This window comes from Nuphar pumila, chromosome 15 (assembly GCF_984573655.1).
Source record: "Nuphar pumila chromosome 15, dmNupPumi1.hap1.1, whole genome shotgun sequence".
NCBI classification, from domain to species: Eukaryota; Viridiplantae; Streptophyta; class Magnoliopsida; order Nymphaeales; family Nymphaeaceae; genus Nuphar; species Nuphar pumila.
The window spans coordinates 6,245,645-6,265,829 of NC_143263.1; the positions used below are offsets into that span (position 1 = coordinate 6,245,645).

General features: G+C 38.4%; 1 protein-coding gene across 1 annotated transcript; it reads right to left on the minus strand.

Moving 5' to 3' along the window:
* Nucleotides 1-3,328: 3,328 nt before the first annotated feature.
* LOC149814282 (low-temperature-induced cysteine proteinase-like) lies at nucleotides 3,329-10,741 on the minus strand. Its single transcript, XM_089990214.1, has 5 exons — nucleotides 10,164-10,741; nucleotides 6,514-6,755; nucleotides 5,997-6,134; nucleotides 4,723-5,220; nucleotides 3,329-3,713 (listed from the first exon to the last, which is right to left on the minus strand). Exons 1-5 carry the CDS (start codon nucleotides 10,654-10,656, stop codon nucleotides 3,567-3,569), a joined length of 1,518 nt encoding a protein of 505 aa, XP_089846340.1. The 5' UTR covers nucleotides 10,657-10,741; the 3' UTR covers nucleotides 3,329-3,566.
* Between the last annotated feature and the right edge of the window lie 9,444 nt (nucleotides 10,742-20,185).

Sequence of the window (20,185 nt, forward strand, 5' to 3'; positions counted from 1 at the left end):
TACCTACTGTATTGATATGATAGAGTAGTGCCTGTAAAGTTAATTACAGTGTGTGCCAGGAACAGTGGATTCTAATAAATTTTAGTGATGATATCTTGGGAAAATATTCATTTCTGGGTGGAGATATTGCTAAACTAAAGAGGAGCCATACAAACAACAGGTTGCACTTTTCTTATGCTTTCCTCTAAATTTTGTGGTTGATTGGATTTTTTTAGAGTTCACCTCAACTGTTCTGAGTTCACTTCATAGTATAATTTCTATATCCTATTTGCGATATAAAACTCAATTTCTTTCATTTTCTTTGTGCTAAACTTTATTTGTCCTTAGTTTGGTTGACTTCCTCTTTCTATCTCGCACTACTATTTTTAATTTCTGAGGCCACTTCTTTTTGTGATTACTGTATTCGATTAAGCTTGATTCCATTGATCCTTAATGCAGCTTAAGTCAGATAATGCAGATATGTGCAGCTATATGTGCTAATATGCTTACCACTTTATCAAGATTGAGAATAAGCATGAGTTTTAGGAAATGTAGAAATCAGATTGAGTTCCTTAGAATGCATTTGTTTATTTTCTTTTCTGCTCTAGTTCATGGCTCAAATGCCAGGTATACTGAAATTCTGTCAGAGGTCAAGTCATGTTTAATTAATTCTTCCCAATCTTCTCTATTTAGCGACATAACTGAGTTAATTTGAATATGATCATAGCATCATGTAGCTTCAAGAGAACTGGCATTAGAAGATATGTAGTTATCTACTCATCTGTGAATCCATAGATGCATGCTAGTGAGGCCAACAATTTCTCCATCTCAATGATTTTATTGTTTCATAGGCACCATTAGTTTTACAACCATGTTTTCTTATATTATGAGTACCTTCTCTTTTCCAAATGTGATTTGGCCAAGTTCCATGTTGAAGAGCCATCTATAAGAAAAATAAATTTTTTTGACAAATCAAAGGGTATCTAGCAAAATGATATCTCTAGCATTCAGTTGCTCATTTTAATACTTGCATTGCCTAACACCCTAGTATTTTCATTTGATAATCTTAATGGCGAACATTTTTGCTCATCACGAGAAACCAAAAGCCTTTTGCCTCATGGGGACGGCTTCTCCGGGCAGACAAGAGTGTTATCAATGGGGCTGTGTGGTGAACTCTTGACTATGGGGACAAATATTTGATTGAAAAAGAATTCATAAGCTGTTCCTGATCACATATAGTCATTGTTGTGTTGCACAAGCACATATTGACAAGGCCATTCAAATGGCACCCTTCATATCTTGTGCAGACCTTTCTCTGAAAATCACGGTGAGTCTTTCTATCCAACCTGATGCATCCAAACACCAGCAGTATCTTTTGAGGCAAGTTGCAATAGTTGGTGGAAATGTTAGCTAAGAAAAATCGGTTGCTCCATCTGTCCTTCAAGAAAGATTGTTGAAAATTGTACGGGTTTGAATTACAATAACTTGATTATAAAGCATGTGTAAGAGACTGATATCACCATTCACAGCAGGGGTTTTATTTAGTGAAAAGAGGCAATTTGCTCTTTACTCATTCTCTATTTATTGGGATGAGAGAGCCTTTGATATATTTGTGTAAAATAAAGTTTCAAAACAATGAATTAAATGCAGCACTTATCTAGCTTCTCATCTATGAAGGAAACATTTGCTTTGCTAGACATGAGAATCTCATTAATAGATGAGTTTTTGACTTTGTATATCTATGAATTTAATCTCATCATTAGCATCAGTTGTCATGATTTCCATTAATTCCACGTCCAATTATGAATGGGGTACCACACCCGACAATTGTCGTATGCCAAGAAGTTCACCTAGTCTATCTACAATTCACATCAGTTCAATCAGAGCTCTAGATTTTGAAATTTTGGTGAAGTAGTATCTTGACTGGTAGATGGAAGTTGCTTTTGATGAATCTCTGTTATCTTCACTTCAGCAAACAAGTGAAATCTGCTTGCCAGCAGCGTATGCACCATGAGTAAAAAGAAAACCAGAAAGCCATTGAATCTGACCTTTATGAGAGGGACATTAATCTGTGAAATGGAGATTGTATAAGTTGGCCTACCTTTTAAATTTGATTAATTGGGGTTCTACATACGGTTAAATGAGAAGAAGGTATTCAGGATTTCCTTTCCATGGTGTCGTGAAGTATTATTAGCTTTATTATGGTGTTCATGTTTTCATGATTGTAGTTTTTACCCGGCTTGGTGTACCATGTTGCGACCAAGTTTTGCTTGTAGTCCATGAAAAGGCAATTTACCTGAAAGCTGCAACTTTACATTCATTTTATGGAAGTTATAAGATTTCAGGAACTTGGTGTCAGATCTGTGCCCTTGAGGGCATTTTACTAGTTGTTCTTTGAACCAGGTTGTGCTTAATCTCCCTTGCCAGAATGGCCTGCTAGTTCTTTATAAATGTTGAAAAGGTCAATAGCCCTGAGGATTGTCTTGGCATGCTGTCTCCAAGTCTTTAATTATTTGAGTTGATCTGTTCAGTTTCATTCAATCTAACTCGACCAACTAAAAACAGTAAACGATTTCATTTATAAGCATTAAGTAGCCCTCTGCAAACCATGTGGGTGTTCCTTTTCCATATCCAGGCTATCAAGTTCCATGATTTTCAAGGCGGTCCACATAAGATAAGGGAATGTTGTCACGCATTCTGGAGATGATGATGATGTTTTGTAATTGATACATAATGATTAACAACTCAATGGGGTATTGTGGTCCTAGTATTACAGGTTGCTAGAAGAGTTTTCACTAGCAATGTGTAACTCCAAATGACATATCCCATCTGGTGGGTTCCTCATCATCAGAAAACAAAAAAGAAAAAAAAAGAAAGAAGAAAAGGCTATTGCCGCAAGGCCGAAGCTGGGTGTACTTCTCGGTGGTCAAGGGAGTACCTTAAGGGTTTTACTGACCTCAGTCATGCCAATATGCAGTCGGTAATGGTTTTTTCCTTGGTCTAGCCTAAAAAAAAATGTTTTTGTAATATTCAACATAAATTGCCTATTGCCTTATGAAATCAAGAGATACTAAGAAAGAGGTGACTTTTGGTACCAAAGTACAAAGCTATTGAATAGAAAACACTTTTTTTTTCAATTTTTTGGTAGTCAGATCCTATATATGTTATCTACACTTACTGTTTAATAAAAAATATGTTTTGAATCATGTGATTGTAGGCTCAAAAGTCCCAGGCCTACAATGTACCAAGACTTCACAACTCATAAGATCATATTCTTATGTCAGATAAACATGATCTAAGGTCTGATCCTTTACAAACAAACCATGCTGAACATATTTATGGACTCTGATTGAATCAAAGCAGCTGCGATTTTCAGCTGGATAGTTTTGTACCTTCATTAGTACTAAATAATATTTACCCTATGTATAGATGGAATCATTCAAGGCCAAAGTTTTTTTTTCAGTTTGATCTGCCTATATATGGCAACTTCATATTGACATGGCCCCGTTTATTAGCGAAGCATTACAGACCAGAAACTAGAAGTGACAGAACAAGGCCATAAGGAGTAGCAGAAAACATTTGTATCTCTACACTGCAGCTATGCCTTCCCCACGCCAGGTGAGCTCGAGTGGTTGGCTTGGTTCCTTCTTCTTGGCTTCAAACTTTGTCCAGGGGAACTTGCGCTTGGCAAACCTGCGCTTCTTCATCTTCACACCAAGGAAGTCCCCAGGGTTCTGCACAACAAACCAAGATGTTTGTATTTAGAATTTGTTTGGGATGAAAATCAAGAGCAGATCCAGTAATTGGTCCAAGGACACGCATTACATTTTGGGATGAAAGATACTCAGTCTGATCACTGTATGTCATCCTGAGAAAATCTAGTGCGTGTCATGCACACACCTGAGCCAACACAAGGACACGAAGTCAATGGGTCAGATCCTGGCCCAAGCACACCATGATAACACCAGAATGAGTTCCCCTAGTGGGTCCAATAAGATGCAATTTTAGGGTTAGGTGTGGAACCCACTTGGACTAGGTAGACCATGAACTAATGAAACGTTGGGAGCAGATCAAGTACTTAACCATGCAAAGGTACCCGCCCGACGTGTGTGGATGTCATGCATCATCCCCCTTACCCAAATCGGTTCCAGTCATCCCTTATGTCATCCCTATCTTCATACCCCTCCGAATTTCATTAATGCAAGTTGTTTTGATCAAATCGGACTCCACAGATGTGATCTATCTACATCATTTATTCAGTGAAGATCATCATTTAAATCGCTGAAATCCTACTTGTACATTTTTTTGGTGATTTAAAAAGCCAGATTTTTCAACGAAAAAATACGATCCAAGAGTTTATTCTTTTAAATTGACAGTGCTGAATCCATCTATAGAGTCAGATTTGATCAAAACAACTTGTATCATAAGATTTAAGAGGGGTATGAAGATGGGGGATGACATAGGGGATGAGTGGAACCGAACTGCTCCTTCCCTCAGACCCCCCACCCCACCCCTCTTTTCCTCCGATGAGAGATGCGTGGCATCCATTCATTGGACCAACTAATTAACTTGCAAGGTACTTGGTCCGATCACTGGATCTGCTCTCTGAAATGTTTGAGCATGATGGGAGATGCTTTTAAAATTCCATGGGACCTAAAGAAAAGAATTACCTAAGGTCCAAGCCTCTAACAGTTAGTTCAATGAAGTTAGCACAGTTTGCATCTAAGCATATATAGTCTTTACCTGGAGACACAGCCCATCTGCAATATCACAAATTGGGTAGTCCTGAGGGCAGCAGTAGACGGAGTCCTCACAGCACACTGCATTTTCATACTCGCAGCAGCCATAGAGGAAGCAAATATCAGCTAGCTCGAACGTGCAGCAGCAAGACTCACCAGAATTGCAGTATGATCCATCTCCACATTGTACTGGTGAAGGACTTGGTGGTGGCGGAGACGGTGGGGGTGGTGGCGGCGGTGGTGGTGCAGATGGTGAAGGATAAGGACTTGGAGATACTGACCCTTCTTTGGTGGGATAGGAAGCCATGGCATTGATGGCACATAGTCCATACTCCAACCCAGTGTTTCTCTTCATGAGAATATAGCCATTTTCACCCCAGCTTGTTCCCCATGAGTTCTTCACTATCCAGTAGTCCTCACCATCTTGGGATCCATAGCCTACTACGAGGACAGCATGGTCAATATCAGCAGGATTGTCTGAGCAATCACCATCATAGATCCCCTGCAACCATTAATTAGATGACATGTTTTTGCCAACAGTTAGTCTGTTCTTGAGCCATGTCACAGAGATATGGGTATTACTTGCAGATTCAATTTGCACATGTTGGAATTTTTTTTGAAAAAATAGGTCATGAAGACACAATTTTTAAATTTAAAAAAAAATGAAAACCATTTTTTGATATTTTGATATCTAAAAATGCATTTTATTGAAATAATATTAGAAATGCAAAAATAATGTGTCCGTGTCCATATAAGGTCGTGCCCGCTCATGTCACCAGTGATACGCAACCAAAATGTCGTGCCCCTGTGACATAGTTCTTAAGCAATCAAGCCACTCAATATATTTAGACATGATCGAACATCATTTGAAACATGACCAAGTTCATGAACAGAACATGTTAAGTGATGCATGTTATTACCAAGTTCCTTTGCTCTAACTTATGGAATTGTGTTCATGAACTTGATCATGTTGCACTTGATGCCAAGGCATTAGTGTGAAGTGCAATATTCTGTATATGCCTTTTTTGCACTTTAACATATTAAGAGCTTTGATTCGTGAGACATTAAGGGTGTGTTTGATTACGATCAGAGGTTTTTGAAGTAGAGATCCTCAGATCAGAGATCTGAGGTGTCGACGCCTCATCCACAAAACCTCTGTTCTCCTCGGCAATCCGAGGTAATTAAACACACCCTAAATGACATTTTGAGGTCTACAAACATCATATGTGGGGGGTCCATCTGAAGATTTTTGGGACACCATGAAACCAATTTTCTTACCCCAGTATAGAGCTGAAAGTCTATAGCAGAGCCATCAATTCCAACACTAACAGGCTGGCCAACAACTGCACAGAGTAGAGCGCTTTCATCTTCAGGGACATCTTCATAGCCATCGATGCTTACAACTTTGCGTTCCTCCTATCAATGTTTTCATACACCAGCTAGTTAGAGAACAAAGTAAACAAAAGAAAATGTATTGCTTGACTGCAAATTGTGTTTCAAAATCAAGCTCATCACTTGTTTTGCTTCCACATGCAAAAGCTTAGCAGTAGATTTCCTATATTCTTCTTTTTCTGTTAATTTATAGAACAATAGATTATGCAATACATGGCAGCACATTTTTAGACTCAAAGCAAGCTTTTGTTTCTTTTTCTTCTTGATAGCCAAGCTAAGAAACAACCTTCAGAGTGGTTCATATACCTTTAGAGTAGCAATTCTACTGATTTAGATATGACATTGAGTCTCAAGATCAAAGCTGTTAACATGAAATGCTGCACTCTGCACTTTAGGGGTTTACCTTGGTAACATTGCATGTACCATCTTGCCCATTATAGCTAGTGTAGCTGTAATCGGACTCGGTGTCGATGCCGCCGTTCTGAATAACCCACTCGAAGGCGTAATCCATGTTTCCTCCATCACAACCATCATTCGTTGTATCACAATCGACAAGCTCCTGCTCTGAAAGGCTGATTAGCTCTCCTGTAACTATGGCATTGATACCTTCCATTCCTCCAGTTGAAGAAAATGACCAACAGCTTCCTGCTCCATCAGCATGTTATGTTGGTATTTTTATACAAGGCCAATTCAATCAAAATGCAATTGTAAATGAAGCATCCATCTTATGTGTTTTGGTTGTTTTTTTATCTTTTGAAAGAGAAGCTTATTGTTGTTACAGTAGCTACAAGAAATACGAAGACTGTAACAAATGCAAAGACAGAACCAGGTGACTCGGTCCCAAATCCCAATCAGGTGCAACCACATTGCACAAAAAACATGCTGCTGCACCTAAGCTGTCGACACCTGTCTGATACCATCTGTGGACTGCCCTTTCTGACTATGCATTGGGTCTGGTTTCACTCATCCCCTGAATCTTTCCAATCTTCATACTAGGGATGGCAGTGGACCGGGCCAGAGGCGGGGGACAAGATCTCCCCACCCCCGCCCCATTTCAAAATTTTGCCCTCCATCTCCGCCTTCATCCCCACATGGGTTTTGATTTTAACCTTCATCCCCACCTCTATCCCCATTTCATGTCCTCCATCCCTAGTTCAAACGGGGCAGGGCTCCGGCCATCCCTAAAGGTATTTTAGTTTTCTCCCCGGTTCACTGTCATTCCTAAAGGTATTTTAGTTATTTTACTAACGGAGATCGGGGACGGGGTGGGGGCGGGGCGAGGGAAAGCGTAAGTCCATTCCCGTCTCCATTTCTACATGGGTTTTGATTTTAACCTTTATCCCTGCCTCCATGCCCGATTCAAACAGGGCGAGGGGGGCGGGGCCATGTTTTTCTCCGGTCCACTACCATCCCTACCTAGTAACCCTCATTGAGATTTCATTGATGCAAGTTGTTTCTATCAAATGAGATTCCATAGATGTGATCTTCCTTGTCGCTATGTCACATAGACACGTGTAGGACCTTACATGCAACTCAAGTGTTAGGCATGAGTGCAAATTTTTTTTTAGAAAAAAAAGATGCCAAGACATAGATTTGTTAATGTTTTAATAAATAAAGAACTAGTTTTCACATTTTAGCATACAAAATATAATTTTAGTAAAATATTATTAAAATCAGTAAACTTTATTAAAGAAAGTAGAATAATATACAAACATGTTAGCGTATATATCAACGTGTCATAACGTGTTCAGTCGTGTCACTAAAAACTCAGCCAAAATGGTGCATGTATCTCCGTAACAAAGATTATTTCAGCCCACAAGGGTTTCACTAATCTGGTAGGAGAGACTTGTGAATGTCACCAAGTTAGACGGGACATCACAAATTCAAAACCCACGAGCAGCATCCCTTGCCATAAGGTCAAAGCCGGGTGTATTTCTCGGTGGATAGGAAGGGGACCTCAAAGGTTTTACCAACCCAAGGCCAACCAATGTGCAGTCGATGATAGGGGATTTTTTAAGTGGATTATGTAAAAAAAAAACATAGATTATTTCAAGCAAAGCAATTCTCTGCAAATAAGCTTTTCCGATATACTTTTCAAAATATCCAGCATGCTATGAACCACTTGATTTGTTACACGTGGCATGATATAATTGCTTGGTCAAATGCATGGCCACGGTATCGCTACCCAAATAAGACTATTCTTTTCACATCAGACTATTTTGAGCGGTCATGGAATCACCGTTGTAACTCATTAACTTAAAAGACAAGCCACCATTTCCCTGAAAAAAACAAAAAACAAAAAACCAAAAAAAAAAACGATGCAGCCATGCATTTTCCATTGCATGCAACGACGTGGCCCACCAGAGAAATACAAAAGGATTTATGCTAGGCGCAGTGACAAACATCGGTGATTTTTGAAAAAAAAAAAACTTGAGATAAAAAACATGACATTTGTCATCTATTTAAAACATTACATATTGCTTAAAATAATTTTTTAAGTTTTAATCTTTTTTCTTTATAACTATTGCTTTCCCTTTTTCTAACAGCCCTGAAAAAAACATGAGAAAATAAAAAAAATTTATTTGATGCAAGAAAATGATATTTGTTTATTGTTATATATATATATATATATATATATATATATATATATATATATATATATATATATATATATATATATATATATATATATTTGAGCATAGTTGCATGGGTTTTTCAAGTTTTTTTGTTTTATTTTTAAATTCTGACCATTCAAGTGTGATCTATGTACTTGACTTTATAGGGATCAGATTCCGATACATGGCTGAGATTTTGAAAAATCAATCATCCAAAATCTTTGTAAATTTTTGAGGCTCTAAATATCATTTTTTTCATAAAAAATACATGATTCAGGTGTGGATTCCTCATAAATAGATCATACCCAACACGTTTATGGGGTCGAAACTGCAAAAAAAAAACACCAAAAGAGCAGAAAAATCTATTAAGCACATATCATTAAGCATGTATCATTAAGCACCTACACTCTATATATAGGGTAACTATGCATCAAGATTTTAATAGTTTTTTATTTTTTCTAAAATTTTACTGTATCACATGGTTTTAAAAAAAGAGACTCTTGGATCATCTTATTACAATGTATAAGAAGGATCTTTTAAAGCTTGAAAATCAACGGTTTAGAATTTTTGTAAATATGCAAACATAAAAAAATCGCATTTCTTAAACTGATTAGGATGATCCAATAGTCATTCCAAGCAAAATGGACCATGCCGAATGCATCAGAAGGCCGGTTAGATTTTTCAAAAACCTATGAAAATCTCAGTTCATATCAGTTTTACATATTTTGCTAGTTTATATATATATTGTAGATCCTAGATGCTTAATGACATGTACTTAATGGGTTTTTCTTTTTTTGGTATTTTTTTGCAGTTTTGACCCCCATAAATATGTTGGGCATGATCGATTTATGAGGAATTTACACTTGGATCATGTATTTTGGATAAAAAAAATGATATTTTGAGTCTCAAAATTTTACAAAATTTTTAGATTATTGGTTTTTGGAACCTTATAAAATCTAAATCGAACTTCAAGAACTGATCCTTATAAAATTAAGAAAATATATCACATTTGTACGTTCAGAATTTAAAAATAAAATAAAATAAAATAAAAAAACTTGAAAAGCCCTAATAAGTATTACGGCAGCCTACGGAGAAGGGGGATCACTCGGGAGGGATGATAGGTGTAATGCGATTGCACACTTTTAGTGTGCACCTGACAGGACTTACCTGTACGGCCCAAACAATGATTGAGGGTGATCTGGTTCAGTCATATCCCACAGATGAAGGGTGATGAGATGTACCAGCACATTAAAAGTGTGCAACGACATTGCACCCGATTCTCCCTCCACAGAAACTCGCTGCATAATTTCACATTGCACACGTTTGCATCCCCAACTTGCAGCAATTTTTGCTATTTCATGTAGCGATTTTCTGTGTTTTGTATGAGCCGAATACTTTGTCCAAGATAATTGAAGAGAGAGAGATAGAGAATACTCACCGCACTGCCCTTGGTCCTTGACGGGGGTGACGACCCCCTTATTCCTCCAGTCGAGGGAGGACGGTGCGGTGCACGATGACATGCGCTCCTTCCTCCTCGTCACCTCACCGGCCGGCCATCTCTTCGGCACTGACCTCCCCTTGATCTTGCTGGAGTAGATGGACCTGAACTCCTGGTTGGTGAGATCCGCGAAGCGGTTGAGCCCCACCATGTGGCCCTTGCCCGCCCTCTCCCTGTTCATCCGGTCGATGTAGGCCAGGTTGTCCCTGAACGCTCTGAACCTCCTCTCCCTCTCCTCCTCGTGCCCGTACACCCTGCTGTGCCTCTGCCTCCACCGCTCGAACAAGGCCGCCACCTTCTCCTCCGAGCCCAGGTCCGCAGGGTCATACCCCAAGATGGAGGGCAGTGCCCCTCCCCAGCTCGCACCCACCAAGTAGGAGGCGGCCCAAAGCGCCAGGAACACCAGAAACCAGATTCTCCAGCCGCCCGTCATCTCCCTCTTAGTACTCCCACCCCGAGACCGTCCACTGGGGACAGTTCAGCGAGTGTGGTGTTGGTTTGTTGATGCATATAAATCTTTACCATGTCATCTCTCTCTCTCTCTCTCTCTCTCTCTCTCTTTTTTTTTTGAAGATTTTGAAGTTAGGGGTGTTGGGTTCAGTTACTCAAATGTGTCTAGGGTCTTGGTCAATGGCATTGATGTCCTTGCCTTGTTGACAAATATGGCAAGTCTTCTAAAATATCGTGAGAATGCTGCGATATATTGGCAGCTGTTTTGTACGTTTTAGATGCCGAGATCTTATGAAGATATTGCGACACTTTTATTTATCTGAAGATATCGCGATATTTACAATTTACCGCAGAACTTTCAAATGCACCATGGCAAAAAGTAAGGATCGAGTAGCTGATGGGGTTTATATGGCGATAAAATTATTACAATTGTTTTTATTACTTGCAGCGCCTAGAAGGGATCTGCTCCTCTCGGTACTCTCACCTGGAGAATGTCATCAAGTTGATGGAACATCACCTACAAGGAGCATTCCTTGCCACAAGGTCAAAGTTGGGTGTACTCTCAAGTGGATATATAGGCGGACCTCATTGGTTTTACCAACCAAATTAAAGGTCAGCCAATGTGCCGTCGGTGATAAGTCATTTTACCTTGGCATAGTAAGAAAAAAAAGATGGTTACTCTCTTAATTAATTTACTGCTAACTAATGTTTTTGGGCAATACCTAAGCAGCAGGCCCATGCATGATTCTCTTTCTTCAAGGTTTTTGGGTATTTGGTTTTTCAATATTTGGAGTATATATATTTATGGGGATCAAGCGTGCAAAATGAGCAACTTTAGATTTTCAAGCCTTAAAGTTATGAGTCACTACTCCTTGTCCATTGTGACTTGGTCATAGATGTACTGGACTCGACTGCATTGTCTGAGAGGGTCACTGGAAACACCATGTTAGACTGGGGAAGCATGGAAATTGCAATTTTCTGAAAATGGTAATAATAATTGTCGACTTTATTTTATTATTATCGTAATCCTTATTATGTCGCTGACAATATGGAATATAAGCTTTTATAGTATGTCAATTGTTGCATAAAGTTTTATTGTTTATTGTCACTTAAATCTATTAGATGCATAGATAAGGAAACTGGTACTATATAAGGGAGTTTATACATTTGGAAAAGCTGCCAAATCCACCTTTGGTGCAAATATAAAGGGGAGAACGGCCAAAAACTATTGTGTGACATCTGTTAAAGATATCAAAATGATATTAAAATAATAATTTTAAGTATTTTTTATATTTATTAAAAAAATGTCGATTCAGGGGTAAAGCGTACAGATTTTCTTATGCCGGTATGCACCAGCACCAATACTAACAACATTGGTTGGGACGTTGCACGTTCGAATCCCAATGATATGGTTGTATAACTGGTAGGGGTCAGCCCAATTAACCCCAGCTTTTTCTCGGTCGAAAAAAAGAAAACACCCACCTCCAAGGTAGTTATATAATGCATAAAACTCTCATTCCAGCTTGGAAACTGAGCCTTGTTATATAATTACATTATGTATTACCAGCTTGTACATGCACTTTTAAATATACCTGATTAGCTATACACCAGGGTCATTCCTATATGTACATGCACTTTTAAATATACCTGATTAGCTTGTACATGCACGTTTTTTGGAACGTAGGACAAGGACACAAATTTTTTAATTTTTAGTTTTAAATTAATAAAAATGTACTTTTTGATATTTTTATATAAAAAATATAATTGTTATTTAAATAATATTTTGAAACATTAAAATTATTAAAATATTATCTGCGCATGTATCGGTGTCTGTGACCATGTGTTCGTTCATACCACTTGCCACTGTGGCATAGCTTATGGGGAACCGGCCGAGCTGCCCGATGGGCCAAGCAGACCTGACCCGTCATGGATTGGGTTTGGGTCAAGGTTTTAAGCTTGAGCCTGTTATATATGTGGTCTGGATCCCAGTTGACCCGCTTGATTGGTAACTATTATATTATTTACCTGATGAGTTACATTAATTTATGAAAACTAGAAAGATAATTACGTACATTGAGAACTTGTTAATTATTTATTATTTACCTAATTAACTGCACGGATTAATTGGGTTTGAGTCAGACCCAGCCCATTGAGCCAATGGGCTGGGTCATGGGCTGCTCTTCAAAACGGAGCTCGTTAAGAACCAGGTTAAAGCCTGGCCCATTAGTAAATGGGCTGGGACATCTTCGGGCCAGGCTGCACTTAAAGCTCGGTGGGCTGAGCTCTAAACGGGCCGAGCCATGCTAAGCCGGCCTGATGCCTGCCCCTAGGCATAGGGTTTCTCATACTTTTAGCATAGCAGGTCCCCGCTGGGGAGGCCTGCACGATGGGCTATCAGCTCAAGAGCATGCCCCCTTACCTCATTTGGTCTTATTCAAAACTACTATTTACATTTTGGATTTAGATTTGGATTTGGATATAGCATGATTCAACTCATATCAAATTCATTTGCACACAAAGGTCCCAATAATCTCTTGGAAATGAGAGCCTTTTCTGTCCTTGGCTGTAGATTTTGAGGAGGTTTTGGTAATTTGAACAATGAGATAGCTGGGCTAGCATTTCTACCAGTCTTCCTCTTTGACTTTAATAGAGCTGACGGTCACTTAAAGAGGGTTTGGTTTGGTCAAACGTTGCCTTGAATGGTTGGTAGCAGTTATGGTAGTTCAACCTGAAGCTCTCCTTTCAAGCCCTCACTATTAAGAAAATGACCTTGGTGTCCTTGAATATTCTTTATTGTCCTTTGGTTGGCACTAAAACCAATAAATTCAATTTTTGAGGCTTAAAAGTTTACACAAATTCTAAAGTGTTGATTTTCAAGCCCTAAAAGAGCTTGCTCATGTGTCGTGTCGTGTCGTAATTGAGTGATTCAAGATCCGATTCTTACAAAATAATACACGTATAACACACATCGATATGGTTAGATTTTAAAAAAAATAACAAAATCTCAAAAATCTTATTTTGTATGATTCTCGTTTATAAAATTGCATTAACCAAAAAAAATATGTTATTTCGTATCTCATTTTATAGGCTTAAAATATTGCAGTACTTTGAAAATATATATCATGATATTATCATTAATTTATAGAACATATTTTTAGCAAAAGATCATTCAAAATTGTGTTATTTTTCATTTCCTTATGATGTTATTTATTTTAAATTTTTAGATAGGTGGCAATTCTTTTCTAATATGTTAAGGATATCTCACAGATCCATATTCAAGGAAAGCGGATCCAACAAGAATGTCAATATCCAGACTCAAAATGAGATAAAGGAGGCAAGTCTATCAGGTCAAAGGAAGAGTATAGATGTCAATCTACTGTAACGTTAGGGGTGGGCAACGGGCTTATGGAATGGGCAGGCCGGGCTGGGCCAAAAACCCGGTTCGGGCTGGCTCGTTGGGAAAACTCTGGCCCATGGCTTGCCTGTTAGGCTGTGAGCCTAATCCGGTTGGGCTTATTATATTATATATATACACAGGCAGAGCCGGGTAGTGTGCTTGGGGATACTCGACTCCTAATAGTGGAGAGTGTATTGTTGGGTCGCTGGTCCGGCAAACGTATCGCCTGTCTTGAATGGCGGCGGCCCTACTTAAAGACAGAAAACATAGAACAAATAATACTGGGGACGCATACCTGATCCGGCCATTTGGATGTTGTGGTTACCGGAAATGAACGTTGTCGGAGGTTCTCTGCTCAGTCGAGCTGCAGCCACCACAAGCGTAGGCTTCCTTAGGCAGTCGGTGAGTAGACCTGTATTCCTCGCATATGGGTCGCTCATGATACCTTGTATTTATAAAGCATAGGGTGAAAATGGTTTGCGTAACCGTTCCCCCTTATCATATACCTTGTTTATCAGATGGATCATCCCTGATGTGTGGATGTATCCACATCGTGGATAACCACCACGTCAATCGTGGTGTTTAATCCAATATTCTCCCACTTGATCCGGCGATAAACCTTTTAACTAGAAAACCTTATGGGAATAACTTGATGAATAGAATGGCCTTTTTATTTTATTCTATGGGTCCTTAGTTGAATCTTTAATCCTTATGAGATTAACAACCATAATGAGAATCAAAAACTGAAAGTGATCACTTTATTTATGTGCATATGTCAAAAAAGAGTTTAACAATCTCATCCTCATTACATGTTCGGAATATAATCCCGGTGCTAACCTTTTAGTAAGAGGATCAGCGATCATCTCTTTGGTACCAATATTAACAATATGCACTAAATGATTCTTCGTCCTTTCTTTAACAACAAAATACTTCAATTTCATATGCTTGCACAATGTAGTACTTTTGTTGTTGTTAGAAAAGGACACTGCAGCTTCATTGTCACAGTAGACCTTCAGTGGCTTCCCAATGGAATCGACCACCTTTAACTGTGATATAAAGTTCTTTAACCATATTAGCCTATGAAGTAGTCTCGTACAATGATATAAATTCTGCCTCCATGGTGTTGGCAGCAGCGGTCGTCTGCTTTCCACTCCTTCAAGAGATCGTGCCCCTAGCAAGTAAGAAGATGTACCCAGTAGTTGACTTTCTACTATCAAGGCATCCTCCTAAATTCGCATCTGAGTAGCCAATGACCTCAAGGTGATCAACTTTATGATACGTTAACATATAGTTTTTTGTCCCTTGCAAGTACCGCAAGACTTTCTTGGCAGCCTTCCAATGAGGTAAACCTGAGTTAGACTTAAATCTGCCAAGTACCCTTACTGCAAAAAAAATATCTGGTCAAAAACATGTCTACGTGTACTGCAAGTTGCCAACAACTGATGCATATGGATAAGCACTCATCTGTGTTTTGTCAATATCGTTCTGTGGACAATCCTTTAGGCTCAGCTTGTCACCTTTTGATATGGGTGTAGAACTAGGAGAACAATTCTTCATCCCATATCGCTTTAACACCTTTATCTATAAAGGATCTCTGCGAGAGGCCTAGAAAATCTTTTGCTCTGTCTCGATGAATCTCAATGCTAAGAACATAAGCAGCCTCACCCATATCTTTCATATCAAAATGTGATGCAAGAAACTGTTTTGTCTCTAAAAGCAACTTTATATCGTTGGTTGCAAGTAAGATGTCATCCACATACAATATCAATATAATGAACTTACTCCCACTTTCCTTAAGGTATATACATTGATCAATAATATTTTCTATAAACACGAAAGTCACAATGACTTGGGAAAATTTAATATACCACTGTCGAAAGGCCTGTTTATGTTCATATATTGATTTGTTAAGCTTGCAAACCAGACGATCATTTTCAGAGAAACCAAGAGGTTGTTCCATGTATACCTCTTTATTTAGATCTCTGTTGAGGAACATTGTTTTCACATCCATCTGATGTAACTCTAAGTCATAATGAGTTACGAGGGCCAAAATTATCCTCATTGACTCCTTAGTTGAGACAAGAGAAAATGTTTTATTATAGTCAATACCCTCCATCTGGGTGAATCCTTTAGCAACTAATCATGCTTTGTGTCTCTCTATGTTACCTTTGGAGTCCTTCTTGGTCTTAACGGCCCATTTACACCCTACGAGTTTTACTCTTTTAGGTAACGTGACAAGATTTTACACTTGATTTTTAGTCATAAAGTCTAACTCTTCTTTCATGGCTTCTATCCAGTGCAAAGATTGTTTGCTTTCAACAACTTTCATAAAAGTCAATGGGTCACCATCTATATCTATAAAATCACCAGGCTCCTGAAGGTACACCACATAATAAGGATGTATAGCAGATCTCCTAATCATTGTGGATCTCCAAACATGTCGTTCTTCAAGCTCAGATTGAACCTGATCATCCTATTTGTGCTCTTCTGCATTGTCTACAATAGGTTCACTTTGGATTTGTGCATTAACAACCAAATGATCAACCACATCATCATTAAGAATAATAATGTGGTATCTTTCGATGTTTTTCTTAACATGTGATGAAACTGGATCTTGCACTTCCTCAAAACCAAGGCTTTGAAGTGCACTCAATCCTATTGAACCATCTTCTAGGAATTTTGCCTTATCTGTTTCAACAATCTGTGGTGAGTGAGATGGACAATAAAACATGTACCCTTTTGATCTTTCTGGATAACCAATGAAATATCCACTAGTTGTTCTTGAATCAAAGGTTTTAATGTGGGGGTTATACAACTTAGCATCTGCAGGACATCCCCATATGTGCATATAAGACAGTGATGGTTTCCTACCTGTCCACAACTCATAAGAAGTTTTAAGCACAAATTCCGTAAGAACCTTATTCAAAATATGCATAGCAGACCTTAAGTTTTCACCCCATAACTTTATGGAAAATGTTGAATAATTCAATATAGCTCTGACCATTTTCTTAAGTGTACGATTTCTTCTTTCAGCTACATCATTCTGATAAGCACTATCAGGCATGGTATATTGAGGTATAATGCCTTCTTCTTTGAGAAATCGCGCTAATGGTCCTTCTTTTTGCCCCATCTTAGTAAATCTACCATAATATTCGTCACCTCTATCAGACCTGGCTATCTTAATAACCTTATCAGTTTGTTTCTCTATTTCTTTCTTAAACTTTTTCAACATCAGATTTTTCTAAGATTAAGTAGAGATACATATACCGAGAATAGTCATCAATAAAGGTGACAAAATATTTTTTGCCTATGTAACAAAGAGAAAACGGTCCACATACATCTGTATGGACTATCTCCAATATTTCACTGTTGCGTTTGACACTCTCTTTATATGTGTTTGTATGCTTAGTCTTTATGCAATCAACACATGGGTCATTGTTGGTAAAATCTAGAGATTTCAAGATCCCTTCATTTACAAGTCTCTTTATTCTCTTTTCAGAGATATGACTCAACCTTTGATGCCAAAGCATGTAAGATTTATCATTTATCAAGCTACGTTTATTTTCAACCAATGCGTATTCAGAAGTCAGAGACTCCTTAGTTTGAATCTTCACATTCAATCTATATAAACCATCATAAACTGATGCAGAACCAATTTCAATTGAATTTATATAAATGAACAATTTGGAATTTTCAAACTTAAAACAGTATCCAAATTTATCCAACTTCAAAATTGAAATTAAATTTCTACTATATGATGGAATATAAAAAACATCATGAAGATCTAAAACTACGTCTGTATTTATAGTAATCATGCAGATTTCAACACCCTTCACATGTGAACGCATCTTCTTTCCCGAATAGATGCTTTTCTCATGCATTGTTGGTTCCTTTCTGTTCAGGAACAATTGTAGACAATTGAAAATATGAACAGTAGCACCAGAATCAATCTACCAGCTATTTTCAAGAATTTATAATAAATTACATTCATGAGAAATAAATGACAAATTACCTCTATTTTCCAACCACTTCTTGTGTTTTATGCAATCTGCATTCATGTGTCTCTTCTTCTTACAAAAGGAGCACCTTATAGGAGTAGTGTCAGATTGTTTGTATTGTGATGACTTATCCCCAGTTGGCTTCTTCCTAGCATTTCTCTTGAATGCATTCTTCTTTGATCTTACCTTGGATGTATGAGAAGCCATATGTGCACTCTACACCTTCTCTCATTTCAACCTCTTTTCTTCTTCAAGACACTTGGACATAAGTTCATTGAATATCCATTAATTATTATGTGTGTTGTAAGAGATTTTGAAAGGTCCATATTCCAAAGGTAAGGACGTTAAAACTAAATGCACTAGGAAAGAATCAGATATGGTGAGCTTCATGTCATTTAGCTGAGATGCTATGTTTCTCATCTTCAAAATATGTTGGCGAATGTTTCCCCCTCCAGAATATTTCATAGATATGAGCTTAGACATTAGGGTATTGGCTCTGACCTTGTTTGAACTTATAAATTGTGCCTCAATGGCACTCAAAAATTCTCTCACTGTTCTGCATTGTGGGATAGCACTGCGAATATTCTTAACTACTTTAGATTGCAAAAGCAACAAGCTAAGCCTATTCGAGCGCTCTCACTTCTCAAAAGCAATCTTTTGATCAGTAGTGCTCTGATTAGTGAGGGCATCAAGTTTATCTATCCTTAGGACCAAATCTAAATCCATATACCATAATGTAAAAAGAACAGTTTTTTTTCAATCACTAAAGTTAGATCCATCAAGAAAAGGTATAAAGCTTGAGTAATTTAAAATCACAGAACTAGAAACTGCACGACAAAAGACACATATCAAGAAACATTCGTACGAGATTAAAACTTTGGTGAAAAAGGGAAAAGAATAAAGGCCCTTGATATGCTTATTTCCAGGCAAGTGAAGGGGGTCATCAGAGTCCTACTTTGGTAAGAGCTCCGACACACGAAACCACTTCGCCTACCGACCATATTCGGTAAAACTAAGGTTCTTGTGAAGTTAGACCATCGACACAAGGTAGTTTTGAATACACATGTGTGATGTATCTCAACAAATTTACCTTATTTTACCATACTTAAATTCCAAACACGATAAAACTACCTTTGGGTCATTTATCGTTTCATGAATATTAGTATAATAGTAATATTGGCTAAACCATATGATAATATAAAATTTTGACAACATACGTGTATTCAATCACTTTGGTGACATGAATTCACTAAGTCATCTAGCTATCTTTAATGCCAATATTATATACAATCATTCATGCATGCATAGTTACAAATAAATGCATGAGCAATAACCCAAGCCAAGCTTAAATGGATAAAACCTTGGGTCCTTGAACAGGAACCGGTTTGAAAGCACTCTGAACCGGTCTGAAACAACCATGAACCGGTCATCAAAGGGCATGAACCGGTTCTGAACCTTATGAACCAATGTCAAGTATGAATAAAAGTTCATAAAAACCCTATAACTGTATGCCAAAATCCCTGTATTTTCTTATATTTAAGAAAACAAGGTCTTAGCATCTCGGAACTGATGAGAAACTGGAAGGAACCGGTCAAAAACGACTCCGAACCGGTCCTGAAAAGGGGCTGAATCAGTCCCTGATCTGATTCAGGCCAAATAGTGCATGAACCCTACTGGATCTGGGTCAGACCCAACTATAACCAGATCCGAGTCAGACCCGAAATAAACTCGATTCGGTTCAGACCCGGTATGTACTGGATCCAGGTCAAACCCGGGTGTAACCGGATTCGGGTTTGACCCGGGAATGAATTGGATCCGGGTCTGACCCGGTATGAACCAGATTCAGGTCAAACTAGGTATAAACTGGATCTGGGTCTGAACAAGCATCGGACCCGATCCGGTTTCACCTGGTTAAAAAACAAGTTTTGTAAAACTTAAAAAAAAAAACCTGATTTTTCTGAGAAAGAGTGGTTTTCCCCATCTTCCTGTCGGCGACCAATGTCGTCCGTCGGCGACCCAGTACCCCTTGTCGGCAACCCACGCTGCTCGCCGGCGACGCACCACCGGCAAAACCTGTCGCCCGACACAGCCTGTCACCCTGAAATAGAATGGCAGAG